General features: G+C 29.5%; 1 protein-coding gene across 1 annotated transcript in view; it reads right to left on the reverse strand.

Moving 5' to 3' along the window:
* thw (chitin-binding domain protein thawb) overlaps positions 1-19,669 on the reverse strand; it is a 147,812-nt gene that overhangs the window by 29,360 nt on the left and 98,783 nt on the right. The window contains exon 3 of the mRNA XM_085957194.1: positions 5,004-5,050. Within this exon, the coding sequence (XP_085813320.1) occupies positions 5,004-5,050 (47 nt within the window). The remainder of the gene's footprint in view (positions 1-5,003; positions 5,051-19,669) is intronic.

Genomic DNA, 19,669 nt, shown 5'->3' on the forward strand with positions numbered 1-19,669 from the left:
ATTCATCCATGACCACCACTAATGAATATAACATTTGTGACCAATTATCTTCGAAAGACAACATGCCTCTTCGCAGTAATTATGGATCATTAGGCTTGCATGAAGTGGGCTATGCCATATTGGCAATTTGTATAGTCAACATTTGGCCGTAGTGACATCTCTCGTATACTTTTGGCAGAAGTTACACAACGAAGAAAAATAATGTTCAATCATAGACAAGAGTGCAAGCGACTTTTTGCACAATATATCGTGATGATATAAACTAACTAACTGTATGGCCATCTATCGAATGGCTGTGTGAATCTACACTTTAACGAGACCGTTGGGAAGAAAGTGTTATTTTCGTGTTCTATCTTGCTTCATTTATATTTATGATAGTCTACCTGTAGACATCGTAGTATCTTTCAACATACCAACCATCATCAACGGTCACTATCGGCCCATCTTATAATTAAGGTATTTTTTTTTATGAACGAGTGAATATATTAAACTGCACGCGATATTCTAAAAGGGAGATTTTGCACGAATTCAAAGTCCTACTTTCTGAGTTTCGTTAAAATCTTACACATTTTTGTGTACAAACAACATTGTGTCGAGCCCAGACCAATATACGTGTGCCCGTTACCAAACGCACATCGAATATAACTCTATACCTATAAACATTTTTAGGGATTAATTTACTTAGCTAACAGTCTGGTGAAATGGGGGCTTTCTGATGATCAAAGCTGCATTTCCAGCGAAATGCAAAGTATTGTGCACCTGTTTAATGCAAGGTATATCCAATGTAGTGTAACTAAAATGAGATACCTACTGTAAGCTGAGTAAAATGTTTTTGTAGATCCATTATATTGTAAATACAACGTTTTTATTATGTCGTGTTCTTATTTGTCCGGTGGTTTTTTATCCAGTACAAATCTTGCAATCGATTTTTAACTAACTTCCCGACTAGCTAGACATTTGAAACTTTTAGAATATATCAGAACACGATGCCAATGCATTATTTTAATACTTTCAGCCATCTTTAAGTAGAGTTGAATTAATTTTCAGTGAATTCTGTTTCGTATGAAAAGTTATTTCGGAAGAAATCCGTAAAAAGCAAAACACTATTATTGGTTAGGGGTCTTGGGTCCTAGCAACTAAATTATTAATATATACGTGAGTTACTATGGAAATCAATACGAAATGTCAAAATGACATTTCAGTATTCTATATTTATTCAGTATTTCTATCAAGTACAAAATTTTTTGATCGTTTAAGCTAGTCAAGTTTATATGATTCAACAAAAAATTTTAAAACGTTGTATATAAAAAGTTTTTTTATCTTGTAATTATTTTTATAATTTAAAAGGAGTATCAATCATAAATACAGACTATTTTAATAAAATAAAATATAGATATATATATATATATATATATATATATATATAATATACAGTATTTAATTCACATACTGTATCATATATTTTTTGGATGGAAATATTACATATAAACTTTTGGCATTCTATAACTTACTGTACTAGCGATACGAATGTTCAATATATATTAAGTGATTCAAGGGATGAAAGTGTGCTTGTGTTATCTTCCCTTTCTCTCTTATGGCTAACAGCAAGTCATTGTTAAAAATCTATTACAATAAGTACATTAATATTATTTCAATAAATGCACCATTTGGATATAAATTTACATTCCAGTGTACATTAATCATCCAATGATTGAAGTTATAAGTGAAGTCCATATTTCAGTAAACGATATAAACAAAATCCTATTTGTCAATCAATAATAAATATAATGGCTATCCACGTCTGGCCTGGCCCTCATAAATTACATTCGCTACGAGGTTCTCCGAATAAATTTGATACAAGAAGAAAGTTCTCATGAATGTTAAATATGGCAAATTGTACCGCTCGTAAGGCGGTGATTTATATCGAATAATCGTGATAGATAAACAAATAGATATTAATCGGCATTATCTCCATTTTAAATTATCTTCTCTGATCATCTATAACGAAACATTTTAATGTATGTAAATGGTATGTACAGACTCGTATCCCATTAACGCATTATAATATGAAATATTAGTCCAAGAATAATTTTTATAAAAGGAATTGTGAAATTTAAATATTCTCAGTGTGCCAGCATTGAAATATATACATCTAACATCATTATTTATGAATAAAATACACTCTTATTTAGCTGGTAATATTAATTTAAGACCACAATTTTATAACACCATTACGTTCGACCCATGCGATCAGCTATGTAGAGTAAAATCCAGTCGTATTACGTATAAGATTTACGCATGTGCGTAGAACGCATTAACGAAAAGTACGCATTAGGAAAGCCAACACTGAATACGGCTACGGTTTACAACTTTACATGTACGTAGATTTTAAAAGTTGTGCGCATTCGCAAAATTGCGACGTAATACAAAAATACAATTAATCGCCAATATACCAATAAAAATCATAATTAAATGAATCCATACAAAATTAAAACATTGTTCAAATATTATATGTATTAACATTTATTTAGAATATTTAGATTATGGTTGCTTAGAGCGCGATGCTGAACCATACTTAGACGCGTAAGTCCCTACGATACGTGCTGAACTTTAAGAGGCCGGTTTAGACCATCTAAGTGAGAAAAACATATATTATTTTTATTAGAATATAATTATAATAGTTTAAGTTTTTGATATGTGGATACATATATCTACAATGAGTGTAAAACCAAGGCATCTGCAAAATACATAGTTTGGATATATTAGGGTTTGAAGTCGTCGTTTTGTTAGAGTTAGAACAAATAATAAAGTTTCTAAAAAAACATAATATTTGGTTTATATCTACATTATATTGCATGTTTTTTCAGTTACTTCACTTTTACATTTTCAAGTTTCCTGACTTTTGCAGTTGTTTTGCATTTAATCTCGAAATTGAAAATTTTGTAGATGCCTTGGTTTTTCACTCACGTTGCGATATATGTATCCACATATCAAAAACTTAAACTAAGCAGTTGAACAAGTTTACTTATAATTCATTGACAATTTTATTAATTTTTGAAGATTTTTGTTTGTTTTGTAAGTTTAAAAATAATCAGTATAGATATATCTTCGCTAATAATAATATGTGTAAAATTTATTATAATTTTCCGTGACAAATAATTATAAAATGGATGAATTGGTCCAACTGCTACAAATGTTGTGCACAAGCTATCTTAACTTTGGATGGTACTACCATATTATGATAACAGTTCTTTAAAATCATTCAATAAAATATACGAGTGTTTTTATAATACAGTAATAAGTCTTGTATATTTCTAAACATTTTGATGTCGATTATTATTAACGATAAATTTAGTTGATCAAGGATTTTCGTGCATGCCTTCACCATAAAAACATAATCGATTTTATAATGTACGGCCATTTAACAATGTTATACGTAGCATTTCACAGATTTCAACGATGGCATGTATTTAATCTTCCAAATTAATAGAAAATCGATTATAAAGCTATTAAGATTAACGCGTGTTCCACAAAAAAAACGCGCGAAAATTTTCCAGATTAGTCTGACCTTTCCTCAGCTGTCATAATAATTGTATTAAAAGGTTTCTCTCTCGCGGATGATAATGTGTCATAATAATGTCATATAAATTTGTTATGCCAGATTTTTCACGGTACCTATGTACTGCGATAAGGCAACGCCAAAAATATCATGTAAAAGGCAATCAAATGCTACAGGTTTTCTTAACTTTTAATTACCTAACTTTATTGAATATAAGGTAAAGTCCGGATAGATGGCCACCTAACCATGAATCACTCGTAAAATTACTTTCGATGATGTTATTTTTTTAAATTTAAATTTCGAGTTTTCCAATAGTCGCCACTTAATTTATAGTTATATGGCCAGCGATAAATAAATTATACGAACCAAAACATGTGTAAACATTTGCTTGAATACAGACCCACTCTTAAGAAAACCGTATCATTTTTCCATTGTCGACAAATTCAATAAATATAAATACGCATTGAATTGATTTTTTACTCCTTAAATTTAATATTTTCTTTTTCAGAATAAAAATAACAAACATATGTTATACATTTTATGTATGTTCAATAAATATTTTTTCCAATTTCGCCAAATAACAATTACCTGCATCTAACCAACCCCTTGATGATACGTGGTATATGTTTGAATACATTTTTTACCTAGTTAGAGGTATTTGAATTATGTTTTTCTAGAATATAATCGTAGCGAATATGAATAATATCAAAAAAATGAATAAAAACAAACTTTATAAAGTGAATACGGGACATCTATCCACACTTTACCCTACATAATTTGGAGCAATATTAGAAAAAGTCTGCGAGTTAAAAAAATTCGGATGGGATTTGAACCCACATACAACATTGCAATACGAGTAGTGAGCTGTGAACCAATTAAGCTATTAATACAATCGTTAATATGTGGAAATTAAAAAAAAAGTTATATCAATTTATGTTAATATTGGCGAGTATTTTACACGTGCAAGCACGTTAAAACTAAAACTAAAGTTAAACAAATTAATAAAATATTTTTTATATATATGCGGTTTTTAGTCAATTTATGATATATTTTCCGGTAGTAGAGCTTGAAAACATTAAATTTATTTCTGTAAACTGAGAAAATAAATTGCAATGGTATATTTTATAAAATTATCCATCAAATCTTCTTCTTCTTCCACGGCGCTACATCCCGGGGTGGGATTTGCCCTCCTCCACAACCGCTCTCCACTCACTCCGGTCTCTCGCCACACTTCTCCAGTTACCGGATCTTCCTATCGATCAAATAACTACTATCAAAATTTCAATAGTTTGACCTGATCAAACGAAAGCTCAAAAAATTATGTCTTATACACATCATAAATTAACGAAAGATCACACGCAAACGCATATGTTATAATATAATACACGTACATATGCAGAAGTTATGATTATAAATGTTATAGTGATTAAAATCGATTACATACATATGAACGTCTGGCAGCAAGGACAGGTGTCATCGTCAACGAAAGAGCTGAAAAAAATAAGAAGAGATAAATTAAAATATAGTTGACATATTATACAATATTATTTATTAAGTAGTTTGCTATAACAATATCGGCACGCGTCTACATCTAATTTTATTTAAGAACCGGTGGATAAATATTTAACATCCTTATTGTTCACATATCTACATACATGCTAAATGTTACCAATTTAGTAACATTATGACGTTAGGGTGTGACTGTGCTTTAGTTAATGTAGGCATATTATATCGATGCCACCACTGACACCACGCCGCGATATAAGTGAATGAATTGTACCAGAGGCGTGTGGTGACCCTTTCTTGTAGGGATGCAGTTAAGAAAACATACAAACATGTATTTGCTATTGGATTTTTAAACTAATTAAATATTGGCAGGTAGTGTGTGGTATTGCACAGTGGTAGATCTGTGACGTTATAAACATAATTTGTACGCAATATTCATAATATAAAACGTAAACAATAACAACCAACCGTAAACTTGTTCAATCTAATAGGTCCATACTCTAGATCTACACACACATTGGAAATCAACATGAGATTTTTTGTTGCAAGACCCGGGATTGGAACCCGGGACCTATGACATTATAGACCGACACGTTATCCGCTCGGCTATAATGGGGTTAAAATGTGTGTAAAATCTATACCTAAGTATAATATAGTCGACATTATTTTGCTATACGTACCTACCTATGCTAGGATTTTCAATTCCTACAAGAATGTAAGCCCTAGTATCCTCGAATCATTATAAAGTGGCACCACGAGCGATTCGCAGGTGTGTTTGCTACGATGTCGGTTTTAATGGTTTGCAAAAAAACTTTGTTTGAAAACGAATAATAATACACTAGATAATCGCTTTTGCCGTACAGTATAGGTTTTATAACTTTGCACTTTTTATTACACTGATACGCCTCTTTGCCTGATTACCTCGCATAAAATTGGATCAAATGTTATTAACTTGTATTAATGTATGTAGTAATAAATAAATAAATAGATCATATAATATGAAAAAAAATATTTTTAGAATAATATATTATATCATTTTCATCCTAGAGCCGTAGTGCAAAGTTATGAAGCGGATGTATACTCTTCCTATGATGCTACTATAGAAAAATTCCAGTATACATATCGAATAAAAATATTGGCAGATGTAATATACATATATAAAAAATAATCCAAGCCTTTGATTATGCAAAAGCAATTTATTGTAGGTAATAAATAGATACATAGTACCTACCTACTAAAATTATGTTGTATTCGGTTAGGTTGGTACATACCATGGCGTTAAGAAAACTTTTCAAGATAAATACTTTAGCTAACCTAATGAACCCAGGCATATTGTAGCATTTAAAAAATCCCTACATTCAAAGGTATAGTTGGAATTCATAATTTTCGCGATTGTAATCGGGCAGGTACTTCTGTTACATCCGTGTGAAAAGCGTTTGTTGCGTCAACACATTTACTTTCTTTGAAGATAAAACCTTTGGTTGTTCGTGCGCTCGGGTTTCGTAATTGATCGTACACATCTCAATTTAAATTCGGATTTGAATATCCGCACATCTTGAGCAAATAAAGCACCGCTATGGCAACGGCGAATGCGATCTCTTGACCTGCACTTTCAAGGAAGCTCACAACAACTTGGCAATAATATTATACAAGTTGAGGTTTACTAAATAACCGACTATCAGCGGGGGAGAAGGCAGACGAGGCACTGGAAACTCAGGTGGTACAATGAGTTGTAAGTTGTTTTAAAAATTGAATAATTAATCATTGAAATAAGTAAGTATTGATGACATAGTGAAAGGGAAGTATCGATCTATTATAATATCTGCAATACTGAACTAGATACTTTTATTATTTATGGTCATTTATCAGTTTAGTAATGTGATATTGATTTTTATATCATGTAGACTTTTTCACATATACTTACATATATATTTGTATTCGGTAAGATAAGTCACCAATTGCTCGGTTATGATTTAAAAAAAATATTCCAGTAGAACTGCTTATAAATTTGAAGAAAAAAACATCTCGAAACAAAAAAATTACCACTGCGTTCACAAAAAGCGTTGTTAAAAACATAATTTTGAAATTGACGACAGATGAACAAAACAAATGAAAATAGCGTTGCTGTCATTCGGATACTGAAAGATAGATAATAATTAAGACTAACTATACTTCCCTGTTATATTGTGGTGATTATTCGAAATAATAGGAATCGTTGAAAAATATATATTGGAAAGTTTTAGAAGAAATTCTGACCAACTGGATGACTTCATTAATTATTATTAATTGTGGAAATAATACTTTTACAATATATTTCCCTTGGCAATGGTAAAGAAAATTGTGATGGGATAAGGTACTTATTTTATGGGAGGACTTTAGGCGATCTTTTTTTGTTATTTTTAATTTATAGATGCCAACATACAATAATTCATATATTATTTCGAAAAGCCTTCTGCGGGCTGTCCAAATAAATAGTGTTTAGATAAAGAAAGAAGTCCATCAATAACATCAGTGACGTCCCTAGACAAAATGCCGCCCCTCGGCAGCGCTAAAATGCTGCCCTCGATGATAAAAAGTATTTTTTATTATCCTTTCACGCCCCCAATATCTAAGAAATAACAAAACATACACCCACTAAAACATACAAAATTAAATTTAAAATATTTTCCCTAAAAGTGGAGATTTTTTGATATTGGTAATTCTTACATGTCATTTTTGAAATACATTAATTTACTGTCTCGAGGAATTAAAGGCGATCCATGTCGCTTTTCTTCTTCACAAAACTTGGCAACATTATTTGTAATGATATTATTTTTTAGCCTGAGATCGCAAAGGTTTAAGCACTATTATCAATACAATAACGGCGCGACACTTCGATACAGACTAAAATCGTTGACAACTTTAGTTTTGACGGCCAACGCAACTTCCATGCGCACTGGTTAAATAGTCAGACTGCAATTATTCGCAAATCTGCACGTGTCGTTTCTGGTCACCAATGACATCAAAGGGCAACGAAAGTAAACTAGACATTGCGAACCCGACAAAAAATACAGTCATATTAAATCTTTTATGGTAATTAATATATTTTGTTTCCTACCAGTGAGCTGATTTTTTTAATAGAAAGATATTTTGGTTATTACTAAGTTTGGTAGCTATTTCTATTCTCATATACCAAATGATTCTCCTCGATTTGCCACCCTTTGAGTAACTGCCGCCACCAAGCGACGCTCAATCTGCCTACCCCCACGGGACGTCACTGATTAATTTAGGAATGAATATCTGCGATATGTTTTCGCCTGTCTTCTTTATTGTATTCACTCTGAAATTGACCTGAGGGAATAATAATATACTATTTTTGAGTCCACTTTAAGTCCACTAAGAAACTCCAAAATATAATAGCCTTATCTGATTGTCTGCGAGTAAATTATTTAAAAAAATACGTCTTTTGAGTTGGGTGATTGATTCGATAGTTTCATGGGAAATTTATTTTACCAATCCGCCCAATCAAGTTAACTTATCATCGGATTATACTGCTTTATGTCTAGCATCAGACTTAATAAGGTAGCCGAATAGTAATAAAAGAAGGTGTTACTGTAGGTTCACGATTTCAAACATGATTTGAGTGGATTTACGAAATTTTCAACCTGCTTTGTTTTGACTAAATAAACAAGAAATTGTACACGAATCGGGATAGGTAGTTAGTTATGGATGAGAGAAATTATCAGTTACCTATCACGTATGTTATGAAAGCAAATCTTACAATATTGATATGTAACGAATTCAAAAAGTTATAGTAGAAAATCTTTTTTCACAAACATTATTTTAGTTGACACTTTATGCATTTTAAGTAAAAAAAAAATACCGTGATAAAGTAATAATATATTCAACATACATAATTTTGAAAAACACTTTCTGAGAAAATATATTATAACAATAGAAAAAAAGCCACCCCGACATGGAATCGAACCATGCATCTTCCGGGTTTACGCCCGTTTTCCGGTTTACGCCGCGTTAATTAGAATGGTACATTCTGGTATCTTGTGAATTATTCGTTGAATAAAAGAAATAATTAATAATATTCAATTGTATCACGTATAATATCTTCAGGTGATATTTTAAAAATGTCATATAACTTCCGTTTCAACTAATACAATATTTTGAAACACCTCATTAATATAGCTACATCTAAGAAAAAATATTGTTATAAAATATTTATATCGTACGAGACATGAACCTAATTTCATCGTATTTCAGCCAATGTGTATTATAAACAATCGATACAATACTAACCGTGCCAAAAATTACTAACAACTAAGTATCTGAAGCGTTATCTCAAGTTATACCTATAAATATATTTATCTTGATTCGTATAGCATCGGGATTTTTCCAAATTTTATTTTTAACGAGCCTTTTCTTCTTATCGTGCCATCCACTAGTGGAGGTTGATTATCTCATTTTTTTTATTTATCATCTGCTACCCGAAGAGTTTGGTGGAGCTGGACTCATACCAATCACGAAGGTTCTTAAGATACATAGTATGGCGTCGTCCTCTGCTATATTTAAGATTACTGTTCATTTGTTTTCTTGTAGTTTTATGGTATTAATACTAGGCAAACTTGACTTGACTAGCTTAAACTATCAAAAAAAATTGAACTTGATAGAAATAATACTAAAATGTCATTTTGACATGTCATATTGATTTCCATAGTAATGCAGGCATATATTAATAATTTAGTTGCTAGGACCCCAGATCCCTAGCAACCAATAATGGTGTCGAAATAACTTTTCATACAAAACAGAATTACATGAAAAGGAATTCAATTCTACTTAAAGATGGCTAAAAGTAATTAAAAATCGATTGCAAGATTTTTGCCGGACAAAGAACCACTGGACAAATAAGAATACGAGCCAAGAAAAACGTTGTACAATACGATAAGTTTAATGATCTTCTACAAAGTATATTGTGGTAGAACAAGCTACTGAAAAGTGGGAGACATCGGAAGTCATTGTCAATAATGTATATGAGATGTCTATATATTATAAGGGAGAGCAAATTAACGTAAACTATCATATTATGTCTAATAATATATCCAATTTTCTTTCCATTTGTTCTTAAAAGACATACAATTTTGATTATATTCACGTGCTTGTAACTGCCTTAAAATTACTCCTATTTATATGATTACTTAGAGATTTATTAGTAATGCTGATATGAAATGCCATAAGTAAGTAAGATGACACTTTCTTTTGCGTGTCGTATTACCTTACCTTCCATGTAACACGTTTATAAATGTCAATTTGTTAGCAATTATTAACACGGCGGTATATTATAGAAGAAAACTAAAATACATCGTAAACAGTTAATGCAATTTTCTTCGAAAAATACTTCCAAAGTAATTTTGGCATATTTAAGAACACAGTCAACGGTTTAATATTATTTTGATTGCTTTTAGGCAACCTTAAGTTTTTAAATGGTTATTTTTTTATGAATAACATTGCGATTTTATAAAGAGAAATATATAGTATATAATATTATATAATATAGTGAAATGATACTTCTTTATCTAAAATAGCCACATATTTATATTTGATAATAAAAGTTATATTTTAAACTTGTTTATGGGAATCAACATATTACATGTTCCACACGATTCATAAAACATTACGACATAAAGAAATTTATCGAATAATAATTAATACATGGCGCTATTTCGGAACGATCTATTAAAATAAAAGAAAGTTCTTAATTCAAAATTTCTTATACACTCTTTTGATTATTTTTTTGGCTTAAAAAAATCATAATACTTTTAATATAGAAATAAATAAACACAAATTTATGTAATGTGTACTAACATAATTATGACATTTTTATAATTTACTTAACAGCAATTAAATCAGTGTTTGTTATAAACAATAATAATTAAAATGATTGGTAATTGTGCCGCAGAGGTGGACACGAGATTTTATATATATTTTTTACGAAAACAGTTTATTCCATGTAGACAATTTTAATAAATTCTTTTTTCTGTCGGCGCATCGGCTTTTCGATCCAATAATCCTTCATTGAAAATTTGAAATTTTCATACATTTTGATACACCATTATCACAAACTAAGATTATATTAGGTAATATTAGGTTGGGGTAGGTTAGGTTATGTTAGGTTAGGTTTGGTTTGGTCTAAAAAGAAAGTTGTAAAATTTCATGTCCACCTCTGCGGCACATTTCCCAAATGATTTTCTCGAATAAATACAAACACATTAATTTTAACTGACATATTTATTTATTAAAATAACATATCAAGTGCATAATAAATTATTAATTCAAGACGTTCACAACATGATATTTTGGATAAAAATAATACATAAAAGAAGTTATATGTACTTAATTGAAATTTAAACCGAAGAATAATCTTAAAGAAACAAATATTATAATTTAATATTCTATCACAGACACTTAAATTCCGCTATAAATATTTACTACCCTATCTAATGACATTTCAATGACCCTATCACATAACTGCATCTTCATAATTATTGTGAAACAATTGCAAGTAGATTGAACGAATTGATACAGCAGTATTATCAATAAAATAAAACAAGGCATTCAATGACTTGATTATTTTACAAGCGCATTCATAATATCTCACAGAACACCTCCTCTTATCATTTGAGGTAATGCTAAATTATTTTGAAGTCTTCGAAGCTAAACTAATAGTCACGTGAAGGCAGTGGTGTGCTTTATTTGCATTTTAATAATATTGAACATGGTTATATTATTTGAAGTGTACAAAAAATCATAATGAATCATATTAATTGCCAATTATTAATGATTGAACGTTTTCTAATATGATTGCCATGGACACACATGTCCATAATAAACATTCACATAATTAAATAGCCAATATTGTGGTGTATTTAATATTTACTTTGACATAAAGCAATATAAACATTCTTAATTCTTATGCTATATATGCAAATGAAAAACCTTTTATTATTAAGTTATTACCAATAATACCAATCAAAATAATTATGATATCTTTGTGTTAACCAATATTATATATATCAATGACGAATGGTGGAGGTAGGCTGTTAAGATCCGTCATAAATACTGCACATTAAACTTTGTCAGTCATAAGTATTTGTTTTTATTGAACTAAGACTACAATTTACATGTATTGTTGGTTAGTTTTTAGTAGGTTTTCCGAATGTGTTTTGCATATAAATGTAAGATCAGTGAGTTTCCATAAATGAATTATATATATTATGTGAGAATGATGAGAGATATATGAAAAGTTTAATATTACAGAAAAGTTTCCTCCTATCTAAATATAAATAAATACTTATACAAACTTTTTTCCCGTATTTACAATATGTACCTAGGTATAAAGTAAAAAATATTATGTAAAAATAAGAAAAATTCTATTTTTTTTTGACTTTGAATAAGATGTATTTTTCCTTTATATCCGAAGTCCGTTATATATAGGTTTTACTCTACTATATGAAAATAATAATTTGCAAATATTTACGATTTAAAATTGGAGAATTAATCACCTAAATGTGTAATTTGGATACAAAGTTTATTCCCAAATTATTTGTCACTTAATTATAATCTAACTTATTGACTGTGCACGCTACTGGGAAAATTTCTGCCGGAGAAGAAAGTTTCTACTCATCGTGCCGCGAATTCAATTAACATAACCATCCCATAATACAGTGACGAGAGCGAACGTCCAAACGCAAAAATCACGAGGGGGTATTTTATTATATCCAAGAAAGACACGAATTACAATAGAATGATGCCGTAGCTAACTTCCTCTATATTTTACAACAGTTTATAAATTATGAATTAAGTCCCAAGTTCAATATTTCCACTCAGTTGAATATCATAAAAGAATTTGCAGATATTAATTTAGAACGGCAATGTTATTCGACACAATCATCAAACGAATACAGCTAAACGTGGTTCCACCTCAAAGATCGCTAAAATGATTTAACATCCAGCTATTTTAGACTGTTCATTAATGCAGTAATGAATTATTTTTCAAAATAGGTCCTTATAATAAAACACTATTTGGATGGTGATATTATTTGGATGATGTAATATGTCTTTTTTAAATCTATTTCACATTTTGCCAATCCAAATGTGGTGGCAATATAAATGGTCAATGAGTTAACGTGGAGTGTAGTAAAAATCTAGTAACATAATACAAACGATGTAATTTAATGCATTTATTGATAGTTTACATTTTAAAATGTTGTAAATAATCAATATTTATTTAAAGACATTAAAATGAAAAAGAGAAGGAAAACAGATAATCGTACAATTGAACAAAAAATGTGTCTTTCGTATTCTGTCATTGAATTGATAACAGTACTACCACACTTTAGCGTAAACATCTATAATAATTTAAATATATAATATTTACCTATTTGATTGAACTGGCTGAATTCGAACCCTGACACTAAGAAATCTCGCAACAATGGTGATCTACTTCTTCTCATTCTTAAGGTTACGCTTCTACTAGAAGTTAACTAACATCAATCGTTGATGTAGCTCTATACTGAACAGTGATGTGTTACAACTGAACCATTGTAAAAGTTTGTAGAGCCAGGAAGTCTTTTTCTGTCGGAACACTGACGTCCTTCCATTCTTCATTTAATGACCAGTTGCAGCATTTGTTATTCTTTTATCATTTCATATAACTGAACCCGAAGTATCTTAAATTATAGTATAACACTTAAGTATGTTTTTTTATTAGTATGAATAGGCATATAGCTTGTAAAAATTATATATGCCGTATCACGTTATATCTAGCGCTTTAGACACTGCGATAACTTAAAACTTCTCATAAAAAATCTACAATATTACACCAGTTTTATTACCTTTTGTGCATTATATATTACCTATATCGAATAGAATGCAATGATATGCATAAGCGGGTTATTACGTGACAAAATTTCACAACTGCATTAATTTTTAATTAGTGAACCAGTAAATTCTTTTTCACTTTTCATTTTTTCGAAAACAGTGTTCATTAATATGACGGTTTTTTGAATTTAAAAAAATCATCTCCTATCAACCTTATTTTCGTACCACGACTGTTTCTTATAGATTTCAAGACTTTCTGATTAATTGTCTCATTCCACAAAAGATTCAAGTTTTTTTTTGTTGAGTATGTATTATTGTAAGTATCAATGTTTCCCTTCAGTAGTAATATTATCATCAGAATAAGCTTGCCGTGATTTCAATAAATATATTGGGGGTGATAAAAGTCTATGAATGGATGGATCTGTATATCTGAACTCATACCATGATAATATCGTGGTTGTGGTCACATAAAGCATTCAGCCAAACACCCAACGTATTGTCTTGCTCACATACTTACTCACTTGCATACGTTTTAATTTATAATGAAAATGGGACAACTGGACGCCTGGACAATTGGGCGCCGGACTATCGAATGAAATAAATAGACGTTCTTTACGATTTTATTATTATGCCTGACGCTTCATACAAAAATAAAAGAACTCTATTCTCGTTGTAACTTAAACATATGCACAATTAAATCATTATTTACGTGTGCATATTTAATTTTTCACCAATTATTAAATAATAATAAAATAATTTAAATAGAAATAATAATATTAAATGTATTATTTAAAAGTACCTATAACTCACGAACGTCTATTTATTTTCGAATTTTATTCGATTGCGCGGCGCCCAGATGTCCCGGCGCAAAATCGTCCTAGACCCATGTAAATATATTATTTAGACACTTTTATAGGAATATATAATAATAATACACACATCTAAATTTATGTTATATTTATCATTTCAAAATTAAAATAAATCTACCAAGTGATTACAGATTAAGTATGTTATAAAATGAAAACTGGCAAATACTTATTTGTTACTAATTTGAAAAATCACGTTATTAAATTGATCAAAATTATGTATCATTTATTTAAAATGTGACTTTATCTATGCAGGGTGAAAGGCGGACATGTTATAAAATTGCAATAAAAATCATTAGAAGAAATTAGAATGTGTAAAGTGACAAAAACGTTTATTCACATTGGATATAATGGGAGATAAGCATAATTAATTATACACTCTCGGAGGTATATGAGAAGATGAAGTTGTTTATAAAAAACCGTAGCATATTGCTTACTTTATTACTGACATCAAAATAATGATATTTTCATTAGCCTTGTAAGATTTAAAATTAAATTAAAATTATTACACCGTTGAAGATATCAACAGATGTAATGAATTGGATATAAACAATAACGAAGTCATTATTTTCAATTAAGAGCACTATTGAAATTTAATAAATATTATTGTGTTTATCATGCTTTATATTGTATAAAATACCGCAAAAAATCAAAAGAATGCCCCTGAGGTGATTTATGTATAAAAATTGATGTCATACTTATAGATAGTCATAAGATAGTCATTGATTATTTGGTAGGTATATTAATAGGTTTTGTATCAATAACTTTAATTCAGTTTATACTAATGACAAAATAGTATGTATGAATATCAATGATACATCATCATATTGACCTTTGCATAATTATTGTTCTATTTTTACAAATTTCACCTATGTTCCATATTTATTTCAATACTACAATTAAGTATGCAATAAAGATGGCAAGCGGCTTCATGGAATCACGATGATTCCGTGGTTTGAGATGCTAATGTGTTGGACACACTCGCTGCATCTCACATGAACAAATCAATTGAATCGTCAGGTTAAGCAGTTCTTTTAGCTGAGTCTAAATAAGTAAAAAAAAAATACGAATGTCTGTCACCAAATTATATCGTGTATCCCCTGGATCCTGGGCATTTTCTATTTTGAAGACAGTTGCTTAGGTCGGTCGTTGCTTGCCTGATAAAACATGACGTAAGTGTCGTTCAACTGAGACAGCGAATAAGCATATACACCCAAATATGTAAAATGCAGTCGCTGTTTCGGGTTCTCTTGACCTTGAGATATCTAAGGGACTGGGTGAGATATTTTATATATTAGAGGAAGTATAGGCTATCAATAGTTTTATTTATTAGTTTTTACTGTAATTTTACAATTTTTCTCACTGTTATTTTGTTTTACTCGTTTATTATTATCATTGTTGTGTACCTATATATTAATTCTGAATATAATACTGTTCGAGACTTCTCTACATATTATAATCAGTTGGATACCAAATCTCATTAGGTCGCTATATTAGTGAATATCCGTATCCGTAAAATTTGTGGTCTTATTTAATACATATATATATATATTATTTCTGAGTTTAGACTCTTCAGTAAATTTAATTAAACCATGTTAATATCAAATATCACTTAGTTATCTTCATCACCATAAAACTTGGTATTAGAATGTTCTTCCAATTCCTAACCAAAATCTTATAATATAGTTTGACGATACTGATGCAACGAACAACACAAAAATCTTAAAAAAAATATATTTATTTTATTCAACAAATAAGACTCAAGATTTAAGAATGTAACCTATATATTGAACATACGGAGAGAAATAATGGACCGATAGGTACGCGTTCGTTGTTAGTAATTAAGGAACCTATACTAAAACCGATAGCCAACATTATAACGCAATTCTATATGCATTTAATGTAACAACTACTAGTTTAAATCGTCGTAATTTAGTAAGATGCCCGTAGTTTAATTGGAAGAGCGTACTGGATCGAATCCAGCAGATATAAGTTCAAACCCCTTCGGGTGATGTTTTTTTCCCCTACAAAATGATTTTTTCCAGTGTATATGCATGAGATGTTTTCAAAAAAAAAAGAAAAATCGTATTATGTGTTTATAGTTGGTCGTATATTTTAAATGTATTTTAATCTTGGCTTAACTTTAAAATCGTAATCGTACGTAATTCAAGAATAATTACAGATTTATTTATATTTTTTGAAACTTATGTAGTAGGTATCTTCTTTTAAAATTCTTTCGTTAAACACGAATCCATCGGTAATGTATGGTTTCGTATCAGTACACGGTAGTGAGGCACTATAATATTTAAATTTTGTAAGGTTTATAACATTATGCAGGGCAGCAATTCATTAACTGCAACTGCATATATATGGTGGGTGGAGATGAGTCTATGATCTCTTATAAATAGTTTATATCCATTAATTATAAATGATATCTCAACTATCAATGTATTGGCTTACATTCAAATTTAATCAGACCAAAAAACACTCAAAAATAAACATCACGTGAAGTCTAATACTTATTGACGTATTTTTTCAATACGATCACGCTTTTATAATATTGCGTAGCAGTAACATAGTTATATAATAATATTTTGTAAAGATTATAAAGCTGATTGACTGGCGTTACAATTCAATGCATCGTTTGTAATCTTATGTCAAAATATTTGAATTTGAAATCAGAACAAATACAATAGAATATCAATTTGAAAGCTAACTAATAGACGAGTAGAAAAGTTTATGGAGAAAATATCATAACAAAACAATGTGCATATATTACATGCATTGAATGTATTGAATTCAACAGATAATTGTAATATATTTCGCAGTCATTTTATATCAAGAACATTTAAGAAAGCTCTTAGAGAGACGGCCAAGAGTCACATCGAATATAAGAAGAATATTACAATGAAAAAATGACGATTTATTTATACAAAGAAATGTCCCCGTTTTATATTATGGATTTATAACAAGGTATTACTAATTATTGCAGCGGTTACATAGTGATTTTAATTATTAATATAGATCTTGTAACTTAATGATAAAGTTTTAATACATAACAGTTACTAGTTTAATACCCAATTTTGTTATTTGGAAATCTTATCAATTTAGTTTTCATGACAGTATTTAGAGTTGGTTGTTATATCTTTGACAATAAATTTAATTAACATATTATATATATATATTCAAACATAAAATGTAGGTACTTCCGTATAGATATTATCTATACACGTGTCGTAAGAAATACTTTTTACCTACATAAGAATAATGGACGGAATTCGATGGATGCAAGTTCAGGTCCTATTCGGCACCTTTCTTCTAAATTATGTAGGTATATTCAATAAAGAATGTAACATTCTTAGATCTTGTAAATTATTTGTTGAATAAAAAATAATGTTCATTATACTTTTTACATTCGGTGAGCACCAAATAATAAATTATTATGAATCATCACCAAGTAATCACGGAATCTTTTAAAAATATATAACGATGTATTTTATTTACACTAAATTAAGTGTTGGTTGATATTATATAAAAAGGTCTTCAACAATGTAAAGCTGCTAGATGTTCTTGAAAATGTTTTATTAAGAACATATTGTTACCTAAATGGTTATGTTATTAATATGTTACAACAATTATTATTAATAATAAACGAAGTATGCAAATTTTAGCTCTGATGTAATTATGATGAAAAAAATATTGATGGAAATTGACCAACGCCTTCATAAATGGTTGCTCTCAATACGCCGACAATATGTTGACTTGTTAGTTCGCTTCATCAATGATTACAAAGTTTATTAAGTCATAACACTCTTAACTAATAATATGACGATATCCGAAGATAAATTAAAAGGTATGAAAATATTTATATTTTCTTATCTCATTTATTTGATTTCATTAGGAAAACGTTTTGTTTCCATATTATGTGATGATTGCTGGTCAATATGACATGAATATGTGGAAATAAGGGTTGATATTCAAGAATAATAGAGTTATAAAGGAAAATCAAATCTCAATACGATTTAATTCAAATCATAGCAATGCAGGCTGTTATTCACTGGTTAAGTAAGTAATACTAAATAGCTATTCAACGGCTCTTCAAGTTGTAGAATTGACAAATTTTTGTGGAAATACGTGAAAGCAAAATGAGAAGTTCTAAAAGAAGGAAAAAAACCTATTAAGAGACCTTCATATAGCAGTTGATCTAAGCCGGCTGGCAGATGATAAAAGGATGTTAAGAATATTGTCAAGACATACTTTATTTATATAAGATAATTTAAATTGGAATATATTTTTGACGGACGGATTGGAGAGATTGATAGAAATATTTTAATGGCCTATTATGAGTTACAAATATATTTTCTTTGGTTGATATATAAATTCACAAAAATATTACATAATATAACAATAATATTTAATATTTAAAAATCAGCGGACTTATTTCTAAATGGTTTTTTTGTAATATATTTTTAAAATCAAAAAGGGTATATAAGAGATTGGTATTACTGCTACTGTATTACTGTATGGTCGAGGAAAATAGAAAACTTTACGCGGAGTCTAATTTTTCAGAAAATTGATGGATTACGAGAGATACGGAAGAAAAAGTTAATGATTGCTGAAAATAGCGAAGATACGTTTTAAATAACAAGAAAAAATTACGTGGAGACTTATAACACAATTAATAGACTTTATAGTAAATTGTACACAGATCGTTTTGTTATCTTCTATGTATTATTCCGTCTCTGTTCTGGCAGAACACACTAACTGGAGAATACTAGTTTTGAGTAATTTGACTTTGAAGTTGTTAAAATGTTTGAAATGGTCTATCATGTGAGTTTATTAAGTAATCGTAAAAAAGATGACTTTAAAA

The sequence above is a fragment of the Rhyacophila brunnea genome, unplaced genomic scaffold (genome assembly GCF_057557595.1).
Source record: "Rhyacophila brunnea isolate RB1 unplaced genomic scaffold, BYU_Rbru_1.0 scaffold_6, whole genome shotgun sequence".
Taxonomy (NCBI): domain Eukaryota; kingdom Metazoa; phylum Arthropoda; class Insecta; order Trichoptera; family Rhyacophilidae; genus Rhyacophila; species Rhyacophila brunnea.